We start from the raw sequence: 20197 nt of genomic DNA, 5'->3' as shown, positions 1-20197 counted from the left end.
TCTTTTTTTTTTTTTTTTTTTTTTTTTTTTTTTTTTTTTGTTAAATAAGAGAATTTTTTTAATACCTTTTTTATGTTTGTTTTTCTTATATATTCTTGTATTACATTCTATATATTATTTCCTTTTTTTGTCTATGTTTGAATTCTTATTGACACTAACTTCTTTAAGGAATTTGAAGAGTTGAATTGGAAACAAAAAAGATATTAGTTACGTTTTGTAGTGGCATTAAAATTTTGTTAATACTTCTTTCAAGGCATTTGTCTTTTTTATTACTTCTTATGACTTTTTTATGACAGTATTTTTTTTATTTATGTATTCTTGGTATCTTATGTAATAATTTTTTGTCCTATTTTAATATTTGAATCTTGAGATATTCGATTTAAGAGAAATTGATTTCCGCATTTTTTATTCCTTTTACATAGTTTAGATTACGTTAACGTGGAAAGTTAACGTAATCGATAAAATTATAAATAAAGTAATATCTCTCGTCTCGTTAGTCGATCTCGTTATAAAACTTTCTGTACTTTGATACTTTGCAAATCTTTCCTTCCATCTTCTTCCCTTTCCACCTCGTTTAGGAAAACTTCATCTTTTATGATATTTTTACTTTAAGAAATACAAAAATCACAATAATCTTAATATTATACGATTATTAATTCGACCTGATATTACGGATTTTCCAAATGACTCGGACGAAACTCGTGATAACTCACTGAGAACTCATTATGATAGTTGATGATCATTAGCTCTTTGAACTCGACCATTACTTTATCTCCATTAACCGAACGTGATTACAGAACACGATTGTTTTTTTCCTGCCAGCCGAACGAAAATTGCCATTGCATAATCCACGCTTGCAGAACAAGTAAGCAAGTTGGTATTAATACTTGCGTTGAAAGAAACGACTAACCGTCTGAAACAAAAAGAACGAAAATAAAATTAGCATTTACAAATTATTTTAAATAAAAGAGCAAAATTTTTAGGAATAAAACGACTAATCGATCGAAATAAAATTATCAGTTACAAATTCTGTTAGGTAAAGGACAGAGCGGTACAAATAGAACACATTGGCAGCCATTGAAACGTTCGACCGCCATAAATTCCTATCGACAGCTCCATCGCAATTTCGAATCCATTTATCATTATTGCTGGCAGCTCCACTCTCTTAACTTCCCCAATACCGCTATTTTTCAAACCCTTAAATAACATTTCATACCTGGGATCTACCCCTACGTTCCCAATTATCCAACCTTTTTTTCCACAAACGTTTTACTTCACTCCCATCCTCAACGGTCTTCGTTATTCGTTGCACTGTTTTCGTACTCGTCACAGACACGATTTAATGGCTATTTGATCCAGTGCCATCTTCATTCTTCCTTCGCTAACTCCTTGTAATCTGATCTTTTGGATATGTAGGTATATCAGGTCCAACCGAAGTGTCCTTTTTCTTTAACGCTTTATCGACGATATCGGTCCGTAGATTGCACATTAAAAACAATTATTCTGGTGCTGAATTGCAAAAATGTAATGTACAAAGAAAGACATACCACGATACTTAATATTCACATACGTCAATACTTTGATTAATATATATTACGCGGTGCGAAAAATCAATATCTACTCTATCAACACCTCAATTAATTTAAAATACGATACGACGAAAACAATATCTACAGTCGGTAACAAAAATATTCGACGTATATATAATTCGACTTCTGTGCCTCGAATTATAAATAAGCATACAACGAACACAAAAATGAATTCGATCATACTATAATCTAATCAATATAAAGTATACTGTACATTACAGTGATGGAAGAATACGAACATAGCAAAATCAAGAATCATGGACTATATACAAAAGTATTCGTGTGACCGATTGTACATGTTTCAATATTTCAATCAACTTAAACTGCATAATACACAAGAAACGAAACAATCAGTCTCCCATTCCATCCCTCGAAACCACCCCAAACAACTACTCATGATCGTTCCCGAGAATAAAGTTACTAAAGTCCACAAAATATCAAGTGTCTCTCCTAAAACTTCCTTACTCTCCAATCTAAATTCATTCCCACTGTCAGAAACATCCACCAACAGTGAACGGCAGCGCCAGCTTCCACCCCATGTCCTCCCCTGAAAGAATCCTTCTCCCGGAAGTATGCAGTGGACCCTTCTTGTGTCGACTGTCTCGTGGCCCGTCCAGTCGGGAAATCGCTTTCAACGCTATTATTATATCGCGACGGAGAGAGTCGAGGCCAATCGATGTCCGGTGCGCGATGAAATAAAGCCGTGCACAAAGGCGGACGCGTCGGGGCGGTGGCGGTGGTTAGGGCGGGGGAGGGGGAACGGAAGGAAGGAAGGCTGTCCCTCGCTAGCGGCAACCTTCAGCTTCAAGGGTACAGGGCCGTGCGACGTCCCCTTTGCTTTTTCGCCCTCTCTTCCCTTCGTCTAGCTACTAGGCCTGTCTCCCACTATGCGAAAGCTCGAAAAACGGCCCGACGACGTTTCCACGAACTATATTCCTCTCTTTCTCTCTCTACCCCTCGAGTCCTCAGCTTCTGTCTCTGTTTTTCCGTCTTACTCTCGCTGCCGATGGTTCGTGAAGGTTCTTTAAGGTTTCACAGCCGATCCACCCTCGTCGTTTTGTGAACCTTTTCCCTTTTTATTTCTTTTCTTTTTCCTTTTCCTTTTTCCTTTTTCGACGATAGAGGGACTGTTCGAGGTGGCTTATGAGGCGAGGCCATGAGGTTTCAGTTCGTAACGGGCCAGTGGATGGTTCGCAGCCGTCTTCGGGTCGAGCGTACAGGGATGAACTTGGGTTTGAGGTTCGTGCGGATATTTTTGCCGTGTTCCACGATTGAAGTTCGAGGTGTTGCGTCGCTTCATTTCCTAGTGGCGACGGAATAATCGTGGAACTCTCGAAGGCCTCGAGGGTGTGTTCTTGTGGCAAGTTTTTTCGGTGTGCTCTAGTGGTGATCGGTCCGGTAAGAGGAACATGCAGTGGATTAATATGGCGTCGTTAGTGAACACGTGTATTGTAGGTCATTGTCTTTGCACGAGAAAAAATGAGTGGAAATGATTTTCTGCGACTTCTTGCAGCTTAGTCAGAATAGGGTATACCGTTTTGCGTCGTTTTTTGGCGTCCCTTTTCGATTCGTTTGGACTTTGGTAACCGCATAGCTCAAGGTAATTGAAAAACCTTACTTTTAAAAAATAATCTTTCTCAAGGATAATTATCAGGAATATGAGACTTCGAGTTTGCTCTTTTAAACGTGTTCCTTCATCCACGAATGTATTCACCTGAAATTATTAATCACATATTAGCAAATTATTAAATTGTTCACTTAGCAAATTCATCTTTCAGTTACCTTTGATGTACACCAAGAGACATTTCATCGTTCTCCTGTACTTTTCATTCAAAATTTCTGACTTAAAGAATTTCCAGGTTCTCTTTGAGAAACCAATCTATTTATCTTCCATTCCATAAATTGGTTCTTCGATTATCCCCAATAGATACCAGCAGCAGCTATCATTTCCACAGACTTTCATTCCAATATTTGTGCCCCAGAAAATACCCAGATTCCCTTTCATCAATCAGCGTATTTATCTCTCAGGAACTACCAGCTCCTTCATGTAATCCTTCCATTCACCAATCACTCTCAATTTGCACCAACAATTATTCTACCATCTCCACAAGCTTCTTCAATATTTTTAACCCAGAAGCTCACGAGTTCTCTTTCAGAGATAAAGATCCATCACCCTCTCAGCGTTTCCTCTCTTCCTTCTCCCTCCATCCAGTGTACACAGAACGGTGCAGCCTCGCTCGAAAATCTCTCTACAATAGCATTTCCGTGAAGAGATTTTCTTTGTAAACGGCAGACCGTATTTTCGAACACCTTCCCCCTGTTTCCCTCTTTGTGCTCGACGTACACTCCGAGCGATACCCAGTGTCAATAAAGCCTCTTCTCGCTTCTTCCTCGAACCGAACGTCGAAGGGTGGTCGGACGTGGGTGTGCCTGCGTGTGAAACGGTTGGTCGATGACGGTCGGTTCCCTCGAAGGGATTCCTCCGCTCTGTGTTTGCTCGAGGATCGAAAGTGAACGGGTTCGATTCCGTTGCATTTTTCTTTATTCACACTGCGGCCTTGCGATCGCGCAACTTTCCTCGACAAGGTAAAATGCCGGGCTCTCGAAGGAAAAATCGGTATCGTTAGGAAGGTTGAGCGATAGTTATTAAATACCAAGACAATAGCATATTTTGTGATGAAGTATCTTAGAAATGAAATTCTTCTTTAGGTCGAGAGAAAAATCTCTATTATTCTTAACATCACAGCTTAAGTTTGTAAAATTTGTAGCTATCATCTAACTTCCTTGTATTTGCATCAAGCACGCGATGAGATATCTTGTCAAAATAAATTCAAAAAGCAAAAAAATGTGTCTCCACTCATCTGCTTCACGTAAGATTATTTTTAGATAATTGAAGGGAATTTCTGGAGAATTCCATTTCGTGGTATTCCACTGTTTTAATCACTGACTGTGGAATGAGTAATTGGACTGGACTTATGGTAGTGAGTTTGCGCATAGTTGTTCACGTGAGTCATTCGATTATTTCATTGTCTGTTGAAAAATGGTCTTGATTATGAGGTAGATTAGTATTGAGTATCATAAGCATTAATAGCTATATAAAATAGGTTAGTGCGTTAAAATATTGGATCATGTTTCCGTTAGCCTTGTATTGAGAAGAATTTATGACTCGACATTGAAGTGAGCTATGCTATTCTGAAAATTTTCTCTTCTCAATGAAATTTCAGTTCTTGGATTACTGTAGTCACGATATTGTGACTCTTGCAAATAGTCGATGCAAATTTTTGCCACACGCTTTGAATCGTTATCTTTTGATGGGAAGATTCGTGATAATCGTTGCTTTGATAATCTGATCGGTAGGTATAGAGTCCATTTTAATATCTCGCAATCTATCATTTTAATATCAGGTCAGTTCATCGTGCACATTATGCTTCCTGACATAGTCTTCATTGTGCAAATTATTCAAGATAGTGACCACTATACCTATCTCAGGATAAGATCAACTTTAATTTCATTTCTTTCTCTTGTTATACCAAAACCTTGGGTGGTCTATGTACAAGATCCAAACCATCTTCTTTCACACCTCTGTTATTCCATTCCTCTATCTACGTTTCTATCACTCTACCAACCACTCTAGACTCTTCGCGCATAATCCTGTCACTTCCATATCGTGTATCAAGGGAAGTACTTATCAGACTGGTTTTCCAATCCAGAATGAATCATCTTCGCTCACCACTTCAGCCTAAGAATGACGAAGGCAGTTTCTAAGGTCGTTTCTAAATTCCTTCGAGTCGATTTTCCCTGACACCCTCGATCGAGAAGTTACAACCAAGGGCCAAGGCACCTAAGCTTCCACGCTCGGCGTAAAGTTTCTCTCTTGTTCTCCAATTAACCCGAATTGCACTCCGGCCTGTGAGTCGGATAAAAGCTCCTCTCCGCAGTGGTTCACAACCTGAAACGACGATTCCAGTAAATCGTACGATTAACTCTGCGAGTGAATTTAGTTGAAGCGAGGTTTGGTATAGTTGCTAGTAAAGATATAGCGTCGTAAGATTGGCCAGGCGTTGAAGTTTACGTGGTTCTAGACTCGAAATAGTAGTACAATGTACAGGGAAACGTACCAAGCTTGAACCATGTTCAGGACCATATGATATCGATTCAGAATTCTCGCTTCATGTCTTCAAAAATATGCATTCTGGTCTTCAACAAGTGTTGATTATTTTTTATTAGCACCTGCAACTATCAATTTGTAATATAAGTCTAAATACATCATGCATAGATATTAATTAAAATGATAAAGATAACTATGTATAATTATACCTCTATTTAAATAAAAGTCAAGATTAATTTTGCCAAAAATAAGAATGTTTTAAACCAGTAATTTGGCTAGTTTGATCATCTTACTATTAACACATATGTTGTATAATGATGAACAATTGTAATTTACAACAGTGTTAGCTTCTCTTTATGATTCCTGGATGAGATTATAATACCGTGGATTTTTCAATAGTCATGATGTTTACTGCAATATTGCATTAGAAAAAACAATTATTAATATGTAATATAATACTAATGATCTTGAAATGACCTTTAATATTACCTTAGAAGTACTATCTTTTGGGAACCATATAAATTCTTTGTAGTAATTTTCTTTTTTTTTATTTCAGACATCAGTGAAAATAATCTAGATGTCCATTAGAAATGAGACACACCACGTATATCCTTTGTAATGAAAGGCTTAATCTTTATAGAAAGTTTGTTGGAACAAGTTCTCTTTGTGTCCATTTCACGGTGTATTTGGGTGTCGTATATAATAAAAACGAATTATTCCTTGCAATTAAAACGACATAAAAGGTCGCCAATGATTGGTTAGTTTAATCAGTTTAAAATCAGCGAAGAATTAGTTTAAGATCCTTGCAGGCTGGGCGGTGGTTTAATATTCCTTTGCTTTAACAGCGAGTTGATTTGATTCTCGAATTTCTCCGCTTTCATATAATCACTTTGTGCCCAGAGTTATACCGTGCCCTGCTACGTGATGGTAAAATTTTCTAAGAATTAACTTCCAGCTTAATTAAAATTCTAACTCCGTGGCAGAGAGAAACCTTATGTAAATTTCTCACCAGCTTAATATTTCAAACCTAATTTCAACCAAGCATTCGCTGCTTACTTCGGTAACTTCAAACGATGCTTGTTTCTGTTTCATCTACTCGATTCATCCAGTGACCACGCAAATGTTATTAATTTCTAGTTGCTGATTATAAACAATTATTTGGATAATAGAGTTTTCTGATAGTGGAACATTTGGATAACGGAACATCTAAACAGTAGAAAGTTTGGATAGTGGAACATTTGAATAGTATAACGTTTGCATAATGGGGCATTCAAATAGTAGAAAGTTTGGATAATGGAGCATTTAAATAGTAGAATGTTTGTATAGTGAAACACTCAAATAGCAAGACGTTTAGATAATGGAACATTCTAATACTACAGCGTTAAGACAGTAGATCAGTTTAATTATAGAACATTTGTAGAACAAATGTGGAACATTCTAACAGTAGAACGTTTGGCTACTGTATCACGTACAATTAATAGCTTTCAAAGCTACTTTAAAGAAACACGAACCTAAATCCTATCCCCCAAGTTAACATAATATTAATCCCTTACCCCCAACGTTCCAGATGCTCAACAATACAGAAATATGTATTTCCATAATTTTCCAAACACTCAGACGCTTCCTCCAAATAGTCCCAGGATTGTCGTGTTACGCGTTCCACAGTGAGAAAGATCCCCTTTGTGCGGCTCCAGTGGCCCGTCGAAGTTCGAAGGCATTTTCTCCAAAGGCAGCTGGAGAGAGAGACTTCTTTTATACCTGGGGGAGCAGAGGACTACTCGCCAGGACTGCCGCTGCTCCGGTCGGTCGTCCTTCTAGGGCCATAGGGCTTCTTTTCTCCTGTTGGCTCTGGCGTGTTATATCCTGCCAAGGGCAGGGACTCCCTGGACCCCGACTTGTTTCCAACAGGGGCCACTGGCCCCGCTACGTGGGATATACCGGACGACCTTGGGCCTCATGGCCAATTTGCGAGGTCCATTCCCTCCAGATGGGCCCTTACGGCTGGCTTATTAGCCACCAAGTCACTCGACCGCTCCTCCCGTCCACGGAATCCTCGCCGACGATCGCTTTTCGGACTGCAACGGGTTTTTTCTCTCTCTCTCTTTCTCCCCCCTTTTCACAGTTTCCACGTTTAGACGTTCTCGGGCTATTCTCTCGTGGTTTACCCTCGTGGAACCGCTGAAAATTTGGAGTCCAGGGATGCCAGTAATGAATGGACGTTTGAAGTTCGTGGATATGAATAGATAATACTGAAGCAAGGTCTGTGAGTGTGAATAATGAATTCAAATTTGAATTCCGTCGATGTTCTCATTGTACTTCGTTAGATTGCATTCGTGACTTTTTGAATGTTGGTGGGGTGATATGAGGTATTCTAACGGTGTCCCACAAGAAATTTGAATCTTTATTCAGTATTGCAAGGTTCGTGATAAAGATGGTTTTCCTTAAAATCTGAAATTCAATATCAATCTTTCAAAATCATATTTAAAGTCTATATCTATTGTTAAAAGTTGTACAAACTGTTATCAATTTCTGTTACCCAAATTTCACTGGATGCACCCACTGGGACCACCAACCTGTAATATATACTCAAATATACTGTACATAGATAGCAACAATTTGAATAGTACGATTTAAGTAATTAAGCATTATATAATTACTTCTCCATCTGAGTAGAAATCAACGTCAAATTTGTCGAAAGCCTCTATACGTTTTTAATGACCAGTCATTCTATCAGTTCGATGATATCAGTATTAAACGTAACCACCATTCGACGATTTCCATCATACAAATTGTGATATATATATATATATATATATGAAATATAAAAGTAATCGAAGGCATAGAACGTGAATCGACTCACGTTCGCGCCTGTAGCATTGAAACGTCGTAAATGGAGACCGGATAACGCGGAGAACGGTGCACGACTCATCCTGCAGTTCTTTGAAAGTCCGCCCGGCGGTTCTGTCATTACGGAAACGCAGCTCGAGTACGTAATTGCGGTGAACAGATACAGGAGCACTGGGCTGGCTTGGAAATATCACGTGCATCTTGGCACTCGTGTGTCCAATGGTAATTTAAGTCTCCTTACCGATCATTAGTCGTTGTTAACTCGGTTCGAAATACGTGTTAACCACCTTGGTCTTAACAGGGCAGAAAAATTGTTATCTCGATACTTCATTTTTCTCAGTCACCCTCTCAGTCTTGAAATACTTTCTACTACTCCGCAATCTCGTTGAATAATTTTTCATTCACAACTTTTGATGAACGATAGCATACTTTGTTCCCTGCCTTATCTCTTCGTTCTTTGGCTGTAACATAACAAAATTATGAATTCAGAAGTAACTCGTTTGTTATTGTAAACAGTAATCCAGGTATGAATGGAATCCTTCTTGCGATATTTTTTGAAATACTATCATTTCATTTTTATTTAGAATTGCATATTGACGGTATCGATTATGCTTTTGTGCCAATGTTTATTATTCATTTATTATTTCATCTGTGCAAACTAGAAAAGAATTAAGTGCTAAGAGTACTGTCAAGAATTGCAAAATAAAATCACCTTGCAATTAGGCTTCTCAAAAGGCGATAAGCATACCACGATTAACGTAAGCCTAATGCTTCATTAAGGAGCATGTTATACATACATGATTTTTGCATAGAAAGTTTTCAAAAAGATTAACTGACATTTTTTATTCAAATAAGAGAAATTGGCTGAACTAATGTAATCATGAAGGAAATAAAATTATAAATGCATTTTTAGCTATTTACTATAATATTTAGATTAAAAGATCGTTCCATCGATAGCGAGAGTGATCAGTTAATATTAAAATACTGTTTCTTTTTTGATAGTATTTTTTATCGCATAAATTCTCCATAATAGTAAATATTTATCTATGATGGAGCGACTGTTTTTATGAAATAGCAAGGCTGGTTTCATTGAATGGAAAATTTATTAATATGATAGTATCTGCAACAGAAATCTCGTGTGGAATAGATAATGTTCTCGTCGAATAGTAAATAGATTACCATCTATAATAACAATATTATGAAACAACTGTTCTCGTAATACGAACGATGGAAAATTTTTCTGCTTATTTCAGGTCCTGTTAGTGTTACATTAATTTTTATTCCATACCTTTGACATGAGATGTGAGTTTACATAATATATTCAGTAGCATTCGGAAGGATCAATTTGTTTCAACACTCGCTTCGGTATTCATGGAATTTAAATGACGCTGAATAATTGAAAGACAACGCTCGAGATGGCAAAAGAGCTAAAGAAAAACCGTGGAAAAAGCGTTGATTTCAATTTAGCTTGCGTAGTATACAGATAATACTGTTTACGATATCTCATTAAATTGTTATTAACCTGAAAAAAGGATGAACGCTGCATTGACCTTTGCATCAATGATAATTCAGCTGAGTCACATTAATATGCATCACGCTAATGTACATTTTTAGAATTGGCCGCTACCCATTGGATATTCTTAGTCGTGTCGCAGATTTTGCAATTTTTTGTCTCATTTTCGTATAAGCGATCTAGAAAGAATGGTTTATCTTTAGTTTACGTAATATGAGTTTGATCAGGTGTAACTGCTTAAGTGATACGACAAGTTTGTACTTTAAAATATCTAGAACTGATTTTGGGGAAATTCCATATTTGCATTTACCTGAAACATAATAAAGTAAATTAATTACATTGTGTCATCATTTTTGTAAATGTCAGCAGATATTAATTCGACTTAATTTTTATTATTTTACCTTGTTTCATGTATCAGGTCTTCCATTAGAATATAAAATTATTATGATACTTTATCGATCTTAACTGGGTTCCATTGATATGATAAATTTTTAGTATTCTTTGAATACCCTTCGAATAAGTTTTCCTAAATAATCAGATGATAAAGTACTCAAAATATCGAGTAAAGGAGTTCACAGTTGTATATTATTGACCATATATTTTTCTTTGCTCTTTTTCCTAGCCTAACCTATAAATGTTCCATACAGTGATAAGTTGGAGAACTTCCTAGATACGTCTGTTTTCTTTCACAAGTTTATTATCAGTAACACCTAACAAACGCAGGAAATGGTAAAATTAATATCACTATATCACACTCCATTGCTTTGCGTATCATGCAAAACGAATCATAAATCGTCATTTATTATTAGCATATGGAAACTACTTTTGACTTTAGTAGTATCGTTGTTCGAAAGCGTAAAACGTTGCATACTAGATATCACGATATCGGTCGGTAATACTACTCGACGCATCAGTCGAAGATTGTACTATTTTGTAAAACTTATAATACTATACATCAGCTTTACTTCAATCCGTATTAAAAAAAAGAACGTAACAGTTATTGCAGGAATCGAAACACCTTCTTTAATATATCATATTGTATAAGCTAATATAAACTTCATATGACTCTACCTGAGGTTTCGATCGCTTATCTTCTCGTATTTCTGTCGATTCGTCTACCTATACGTTCGAATACGTAAACGTTGACTAATTCTACTACCTCGCCACCTGTTGAGAAGTGTTGGAGTGAGAAAGTGCATCATTCGATCTGTCTTACCCTATCAAAAATCTAACCAATCTTACCAACGGAACGTAACTTAAAATCGACACGTGAGACAGGGTACTCTAACGTTGTAAAGCGAATCAGCCAATTTCACCGTCAACCATCGCTCGAGTCGTGCGCGGATCGTTCGTTTCCTGGGTATCGTCGTCGCGCGACACGTGTTCATTGCGGTCTCAATGTCAACGTATGCAAAGGCACGTAAGCGCGGCACGGTTGGTCGTTTTATCGAATTTTATCGTCCGACATGAGCCCTGCGCGTGAAAAGAACGGCACGATCAGCTTCACGGACGAACTGGTTCTTCTCTTCTGCCTGGATGCACTCCGTACGTGCGTATGTTTGTATACACGTGGTTTTCTGTGTGAATGCATTTGTGTATCAGTGCGTCTTCTTCCCGTCTTCCGTTTTCTGCGCGCTGTCCCGGCGTAGCGACAAGCTGGCGCGTGCGAAACGCTCGCGCGCGCACGACCGAGTCGTCGCCGCGCCCTTGAAGAGAGTTAGCCTTTGTCTTATCACAGTCAGCTTGTGCCAGGCATCAGCCTTGACTTCGCCCCTCTTCCACTCGTCTACTGACTGTGCTGCGAAAATCGACCGGCTGGCATCTGTCTCGCGCTGCTTCGCACGAACGGACGAATTATCGCGGCTCACGGAGCGGAGCTTTGCTCTGGAATAGGTTAACCTAACCTAGATCGTTGCTCGGCCAATCAGAGAGGACTTTGAATTTTTCGTGCGTCACGTATTGGATGAAACAATATTTAGAAGATAAACATCTTCTATAACTAAACACCTATCATAACTACACACTTCTCGTAATTATATTGAATCTATATAAGTACTAATTTTTTTTTCCTTTTAATTCTACTATAAATATTCATTACAGGCATTACGATTCTGACAACTATTCTATTAAAGTAAGGTTTAATACGGATGAAAATCTTTTACTCGCTAAGAGTGAGAAGAATAGGACGAAAATAGAATATTGAAACCAGCTCAACGTACAACCGCAAAGGGGTTAAGCAGCGAAACAAAAGAACTTCGATGCTGTTAGGGGTAGAAAAATCACTTGACAAGCTTCCATCGTTGCGAGCCAAGAGTTATCGAGCTACTTCCAAGATTCTCGCGAATTTTCATCCACGACGTTTCTTCATTTTCACTGTGCTGATTGCGCAATGCGAAACGTGACTTTTCCCCATTCCAACGTTAACTTCGAGGCCATTTTTCAGCGTGAAATTATTTAACGAGAAAACTCTGGATTAATTCCCCAATCCACGGGTTTGGCGGATCTGCACGCGCGAAGATAGTGTCCGGAAAGTTTGAGATTAAATTGGCCGTGTCGCGCGAAGAGGAGCCCAGAACTTCCCTTGGCTCGGATCTGCACGCGAAATCCGCTTATACGTCCGTGGCTACCGATGGAGGAACTTTCAATCGTTACGAGCTCGAGCGTTTTCCGCGCTGTTTGAACGCTCGTTGCTAAATTTCCATTTGCGTGAGTTTAGGTCCAAGACTCCTTTGAATATTTTCTCTTTTTGCTTTTTTAAATTTCATTTCCTGATTAACTTTTTCTTATTTTAAATCTAAAACAACAATCTCACGTTATGTTTAAGAATAGAATGAGAAATATGTACATTCTTATTGTAATTTATTATTTTTAGTACCTTGGAAGAATTGAATTTTCAAACTGAACAAAAGTGAAATTGGACAATCGTACTTCGCTGGAAATTGATACATGTACAGCATAAAATTAAATGGTTCAAATTTAATACATGGAGTATACAGTAAGGTCAAGATAGTCCTAAGAAAGGGTTAAACATTAATGAGCATTTCTGAGGATCCGTGGAAAGGTTGAACAACCAGTTTCTGGCTCACTGTTTTATATACGCGATTTCATGAAAACACCAAGGCGAATTCACAATGCAATGGGTATTCTGTTTTTCTCATTTCACGTCGGCAACGTGGCCGGGAATTTCTGCGACTTTTCCGGCGACAGCGACCTCGTCCGGTTTCCGATTTCTGTCGACGATCTCGGGTTTCGCATCTTCCATCGTCCTCGTTTCTCTTCGCGCTCGAAACGAGATAAAACCGCGGGCTTCGGATGACCAATCGTCGCAGAAACCACGCGGATTTATTAAAACACGCTGCATAAGCGCTTTTATCGACTTTTTCATTCGATTATTTGATGAAAATCACTAGGAAATTTTGAAATTCTTTTTAAACCATCCAAATGAAATTCGAAGTAGTTTAAAATAGTCTGCTTCCTTGTGTTGTAATTTTTCTTTATCTTCCTGTGTAAATGTAGCGATATGATACCAGTTATGAAACAATGCTTGTTTCGTTTTGTTTAGTTGGTTAAAGTTAATTTTTAAGAATATTTTTTTTAATTTATTTGGTTTCGACGAAAGTGGTTTAAATGTTAATTTATGATCTATTGTATTGGTTGATACTTATTTGTTATTATGAATGGTATTATGGAGAGAGTATATTTCAACATGATTAGATGCAGATACTTTGTTATGCAAATAAGGGGCCCGTTTCTTTAAGTATATTTATACCTAATTAAATAAGTTCCAGTGTCTAATTTTAGAGAACGAAAGACAATCGGGAATTAAATTTACGATTCAAAAGTTATGAATAACGCAATACTCGGTTGCAACTAAAAAAAAAACAAACATTTTTCACGTGCTAAATAAAAAAATTATTATCACACATTAACATATAAAATAGCAAATAAACAAATTACATTAAATACCTATCAGCTTAATGTGAAAATAATAACCAAAGAAATATAAATTATTTTAATATAAAACACATTCCAGTTCAACCGTGAGATTACAAAATCTCTACACAAGCTTTCACTTCTTCCAATTGAACATACTAAGGCCAACCTACTTTTAATTACAAAATACTTTTGTTAAATATTTTCACCTTTGGAAATAATTCTTATTTTTGCTAAAATATTTGTATTAATTTATATCATACGTGGTGTGAGACGTGTGTGCGCTTTAATTGCGTTGTTTCGGCTTAGCATAGGCGGTTTTCACCTAACTTCCTCGTTTTCACCGGTGAGCTCGTCAGAGCTCTGTTCTACTTTCCCCTGGGCTCTCTTGGCTTGGCCCACGCCTTTGCTATTCAACAGATTCGAAATCGGTTGGCCCGATTGACAAAATCGCGATTTTGACACTAAACATCTGTAATCGCTTGGAAAATTGGTATTACTTATCTTTCATCTTCTTTTCTTTACATCTTCCATTTAATTGGTGTCTTTATATACATCAGTATTAATACCATACACCGAAATCCGCCGTCAATACTAAAAATTATAACCATGTTAATTTTAACATATTTCTTAATAACTATTAGTAGCTTTAATTAAAAACATTTGTTAAATCTAGGTATGTTGGACTAAATTACAAAGTACGAAGGTTTGAAACAATTTTTTATATAACAAACTATTTCTGAGTAATTCAAGGAGATCGAATTATGTGAATTACTCTCTGTAACGTGGTTTCAAATTGAAGCGCCATTATGGCGCCATTGATTGTTACAGTGACAGTCAAGCAACGTTTTATGACTTTCCTTAAAGGTTAAATTGAAGCTATTAGAAAAGCAAACCTATGGTTTCGAATCTTATGTTCTCCAATTCCTGTCAATTCGCTTAACAAAATATTTACGCTTCTGCGAACTTTGACAGATCGTTGATTCTCGTTGTATTTCTTCTACATTCGCGTTACGCATGCGTGGAAAAAGCGATCCGTGGGTATCGCTGGGATGCGGTCTCTCGTTTCCCACAAAATCGGCCTCCGAGCATGCGCAAGAGTGCTCACGTTCTCTTCCACCCATATTCACGCGCTCCCTACATTCACCTGGCTTCAAACGTAGAATCACGATAAAACCGTTTATCTTTCTCTCGGCAAAATGTCGCTCGAAACACTGCGTCCCGAATAGCGGCCTCTTCCCCTTTCGCTCGACGCCTCTGACTGTATCTAGCGCAAAAGCAACGTGGGAGTAAAACGTGGAAGTGAAAGTTAGAACGAGCAATGTTGGTGGAGGGGAGGGACGTCGCGCAAAAGGCGCCAGTTAACATGTCGACGGATAAGAGGTTTAACGAATGGATGTATCACGCTTGCCTTTTCAAACGAGATTTACGCGACTTTGCGCCGAATTTTTCTCTTTTCTTTTTCCGCTTTTTATTTTTACGGACATATCTTCCAAGTATATTTATCTTTTTTTATTCTCGTTTATTAAATGACTTTGTAACGAAGTTCTTTTCTTTCAGCTTTTGTGGTTAGGTTACTTTGTAGTAACATTCTTTCCGTACTTTTTCTAGAGGAGAGTGTTTTCATTTTTTTTTTTGTTCTTTTGTGGAAGTACGATTAAATTTTATGTAAGCTGAATTAAACAAGAATTCTGAGCCTCTATGCTGTAAATCTTTGAAAATTAATAGTGATACGCGTTTAAGGATCTTATTGGAATAGAAATAAATTTAATGGAATTTATGTGATCATGAAAGAAGCATATTCCATGAAGCAAGGAAGCTCGATGAATACAGCAATAAAATTAGAAGTAACGTGATAGCTTTATGATTGTTCCCTTTAGTTTTATATGGCTCGAACTAAATCCTAGCGAATTTTGATCCTAGGTGTACATTGTGGCTGGTGATTTATCGCCCCTCGGCTTTGTCACCCTATGGTTCGCTCACTTTACAGCTTCATGACTTTTTATAGGGGTTTTTATGGACGTTTTTATAATCCTGCTTGTTAACTTTGCAAGTTCGCAGACGGATTAGTTTCAAGTATCATATTTTTTATTTTTATAGGGACAACGTGATGAGAATATGGACTAGTGACATTTATGAAACTAGAAGATACTATTTCGCTGCCATTAAAATTTATAGGAACTTTTAACTAATTTTAAAATCTTCAAATATGCAACTTCGTGAACTTTTAAAGGTTTGAATGTTGATTTATGTACTTACGTTAATAAATTCCGACTGTTTACTAGTTATATTTAATACTAAAACTGCATCAACAGAAAATTAGAGATCCTTTCGTGACTGGAGCCAATTTTCAACGCAAGGGAAATGCGGGATACTTTCTCGAATTGTCTTTCACCTGTGCTGGTAAAAATTTTCCGTTTTTCTTTTATTCGATCAGCATGTTTAAAGCGAGGTAAAAGTAACGTAATCGCGAGATTTCTCTTATCTGCTCGTGTCTACTTTTGCTGCTTACAAAGAGCGTGTGCTGGAAAGTGAAAGGGGGAAAATGAGCCTGTTTTTCGTTTACCCAGCACTCGACGTATATATCTTCCGGAAATGGAGATCGCTATCTTATCGATACGTTAAAATCGAAGGAATAAACGCTTCCGTGTTTGTTGAGTACTTTAATCTTAGCAATTGTCCAATGATTCGAATCTACAAACATTATAGCGTACATTAATGCATTATTTCGATATCATAATTGTCTTGCTATAAGTATAAATACCGAAAAGTAGACAATTAAAAATTTTGCGATTTTGAATTTTTGAAAATATGAGTTCAAGGAAATTAAAAGATTTGAAAATACGAAAATTATCAAATTCAAAAATTAGATTCGCACAAGTCAGTTAGAAGCCACACTTTTCCTGTAAACACGTTTACCTCAAAAACATGGAATCATATCAATTTAATGAAGGAACTGCATGGTTGAGATGTTAAGAATCACTTATCACAGCATACTCTTATTTTTTTAGTATCGCGGTTAACCATATGCGCGGTTGAAACACTTTTTCCATTGTAATGTGTGCGTCCGTCTGTTGAACAACAATTTAACCGTATGTAGTTCACCTCCATACCTCCATACGTCTCTTAATGTAACGCAAACGGCATCCGTAAGCGGAAACGTCGTCCTTTGGAAGGGGATAAATACTGATATTAATCCATCCGGTGCCAAGACCATTCACAAGCACTTTTATTTGACGGTCTACCAGTTTCGAAGGGTATGAAAATTCAGTATCTTAAAAAAGAAAGAATACAATCTTACAATATATTATTTATCCGTCTTACTTTTTAGGAACGCGATTGAATTAAATTGGCATAAATAATTGATACATTACCAGGAGTATTAGGAAATCGTCTGTTTAGTAATGGATAAATATTAACAGCAGTTAGAAAGCTGAAGACATTGTCTTAATTGTTTCGGTATCGAGTTCCTTGCTAAATACAATTTTCTTTTGTAATAAAAATATCGGCTCATGGGATATTCTGGTAGGTCGTTTTAAATTGAATTAGGAAACAATGTGAATCATCGATGATATATACAATTTCTCATCTCTTCTTCTTTAGTATTACACCTAAATCCTGGTTGTAAAGAAGCTATAATTATCAAATTAGAAATAGCGCAGCTTGATAAAGAGCGTTGTAAACGAAGAGGAGAAAAAGTCGGTTCACCTTCATGTTTCTGTTACCGACTTCGAATGCTACTATTCGAGTGGTGATTTCTAGAAATAGCAGATAAAATTGCCCCGTATCGCCACAATTCTGGAAAATAAACAAGGCTCTGATTTATTGATCGCATTGTTGCGCAATTCGCGTGATTACGCGTGTAGCCGGAAATTAACCGATAAAAAGTTAGAACGAACGCTAATCAGCACGACTACTCGTTTCAGCGACGACGATGATGGTCGTTGAGAAAAGTGGCAAAGAATGGTAATTTTACATTGGGTTTAATAGGTCGTCGTGAACGCAGGCGACGATTAGCAATTACTTTAATGGCTTTTCGTAACCCAACAGTTCACAGTAGTCCGAGTTTACCGAGGAATAGAAGAGGAATCGTGGTAGCAAGGGATTGATAGTGGTATAGTCGAAGCTCTATGGTATTCGAACGGTAACAATGTTCCTCGACATCAATGTATTACGTTTGCACTAAACTTGTGCACTACATAACTAAAATCGATTTCTTCCTTGCGGAGTTTGCTTCCGGTTCACAAATCTATTTCTATTATATTGATGAATATTAATCTCTTGCGACCGTTTCTTCATCTGAATTTCATTAGATTACACTCCTTTATTCCTTAGTATACGAAACATAGTTTATATCGAACCTAAAGTAATTAAAAAACGCGTTGTTGCCAACGATACATTAATACTAATGGCGGGAATTTTGAATATTTATCATTGATACACATAACGATAACCGACGCAAAAAGAAATTAACATATAACCATTTTACTTGTTAAAATATATGGTAACGAAGCGGGAAGCATTGTGTTTAAACATTCTATATATGGACACTTTTAGTTGCGCAGTAATTTTCTCACATCTAGTAACTTCTTATATCCCCACGTCCAGTAATAATATTTTCGTTCCAAATTCAGTTATCATTCTCGCATTTGCCTATTCGATTAACACTCTTATCAAATGACATTAAAGTGCATAGTAAATTCGCATATGAGAATACTAAGAAAACGGAAGAACTCCTAGGATCAAAACGAGTACTCGCACAGCAGAGAAACTGCGGTCGATCGTCGTCGAAAGCTCGACACGATTAACCAACCTGACCAATCCGCCCCCGCAGTTATCGCGTTAACGTATCGATTGACCGGCCCGATAAGGGTTAAAAGGTTAAGACGAGAAGTCGCGGAGCGACCTCCGCTCGCCTAGAGAAGCGAGGAGCAGGTCCGATGAACCTGCGGGGCTAATGTACTCGACTCGATGATGCTCGAGTAGTTCCGTACTTGGCGCACGTGAGCACCATCGCGTGCCCTGCATACCCTTCTTCTTTCATGCTTCTTTTCTTCGACCTATCCTCCCCACCCCATTCTCCGCCCCCACCACCTCGTCGTTCAGCCCTCCTTCCTCTGTCACCCCCTTTCCCTCGCATCGAGCGACTCGTGTCCCTCTACAAGTGTAACGACAGACCTGTTCACGCGTGTCTCGATCAACTGATCTTCCTTTCAGCAACAAAAGGAATTCTGTTGATTGAACAAAGTAATCCGATTGAACTGCTTTCCGTGAAATACTGGGGAACGTTAGGATGGGATTGTTGGTCGTTGATAGGGCGTTCGGTTCGGAAGATTTTTCAGCAGTGAAGTTTTGAAAAGCTTCTGATGGTAAGGTAGTGCTGCCGGTGGAACCGATATATCGAGGTCGTAGATTAAAGCGTCAAGTGGCGACACCGATTGATGTTGCCGTACCTAGGACCATATACATACGTCTTATAAAAGCACTTTAAATCTTGAGATTTTATATGTTCATACCGCGGTGCTGTTTCGTTTACCAAATTTATTTTTAAATCGCTTTTTGACACGATTAATAGCTTTAATAATAATGGAACTTTTTATTAGAAAATATTCGTTTTATTTTTGAGGTTAACTGTGAGATTGGATTCTGTGAGAAGCTACAGGAGAATCAATTCTAAAATGATATCGTTTTACGCAAATTGTGTTACTGTAAATGTGTACGGTGTTTTAGCTTTGATAGCAAGTTGTCCTCTAATTAGTCGCTGCAATCACCACGCGCAGGAGCCTCAAAAGCGTCCTAATTTTGGCAAAACTGTGCAACTGGAAGTAACCTAGGAATTTGTACATGTTTCAGACTTGCGGTGAGCGACTGTGCGCCTCAAACGTCGCGGGTCAGCTCAAACTTGCACAGCAGCAGTAGTATGGCAGTAAGCCGTGTACCAAGCCCTCCACCACCGGAAGTGAACACCCCTGTTGCCGAAAATTGGTGTTACACGCAGGTATGTAACAAATGTTCTTTGTATCATTTTCGAGTTTAATGCTCGTATTTCAACAATTATAAAAAGAAAATAGAGATGTTATTCTCAGTTTTAATCAAAGAAAATGATGTTTGAAGAGTAAATAGTGTAACGTTTATAGGTTATGTTGCTCAAGGTTAATTTTTGAGGTTTTGAGATCGATTAAGAGGTACTATCGTTAGAATCGTGTA

General features: G+C 37.7%; 1 protein-coding gene across 4 annotated transcripts in view; it reads left to right on the top strand.

The window, feature by feature from the left end:
- Positions 1-20197, top strand: part of rdx (BTB/POZ and MATH domain-containing protein rdx) — a 44580-nt gene that overhangs the window by 8323 nt on the left and 16060 nt on the right. For 3 of the 4 annotated variants that reach the window (XM_017898384.1, XM_017898383.1, XM_017898385.1), the window contains exon 2: positions 19844-19988. In XM_017898384.1, coding sequence (XP_017753873.1) covers positions 19844-19988 — 145 coding nt within the window. Of the gene's footprint in view, positions 1-19308; positions 19360-19843; positions 19989-20197 lie in introns of those variants that run through there. The other variant, XM_017898386.1, reaches the window with a different exon arrangement.

Source organism: Eufriesea mexicana, unplaced genomic scaffold, assembly GCF_001483705.2.
Source record: "Eufriesea mexicana isolate 0111107269 unplaced genomic scaffold, ASM148370v2 scaffold657, whole genome shotgun sequence".
NCBI lineage: Eukaryota > Metazoa > Arthropoda > Insecta > Hymenoptera > Apidae > Eufriesea > Eufriesea mexicana.
The sequence above is the reverse complement of the archived record's forward strand: the minus strand, read 5'-3'. Positions and strand labels throughout refer to the sequence as shown.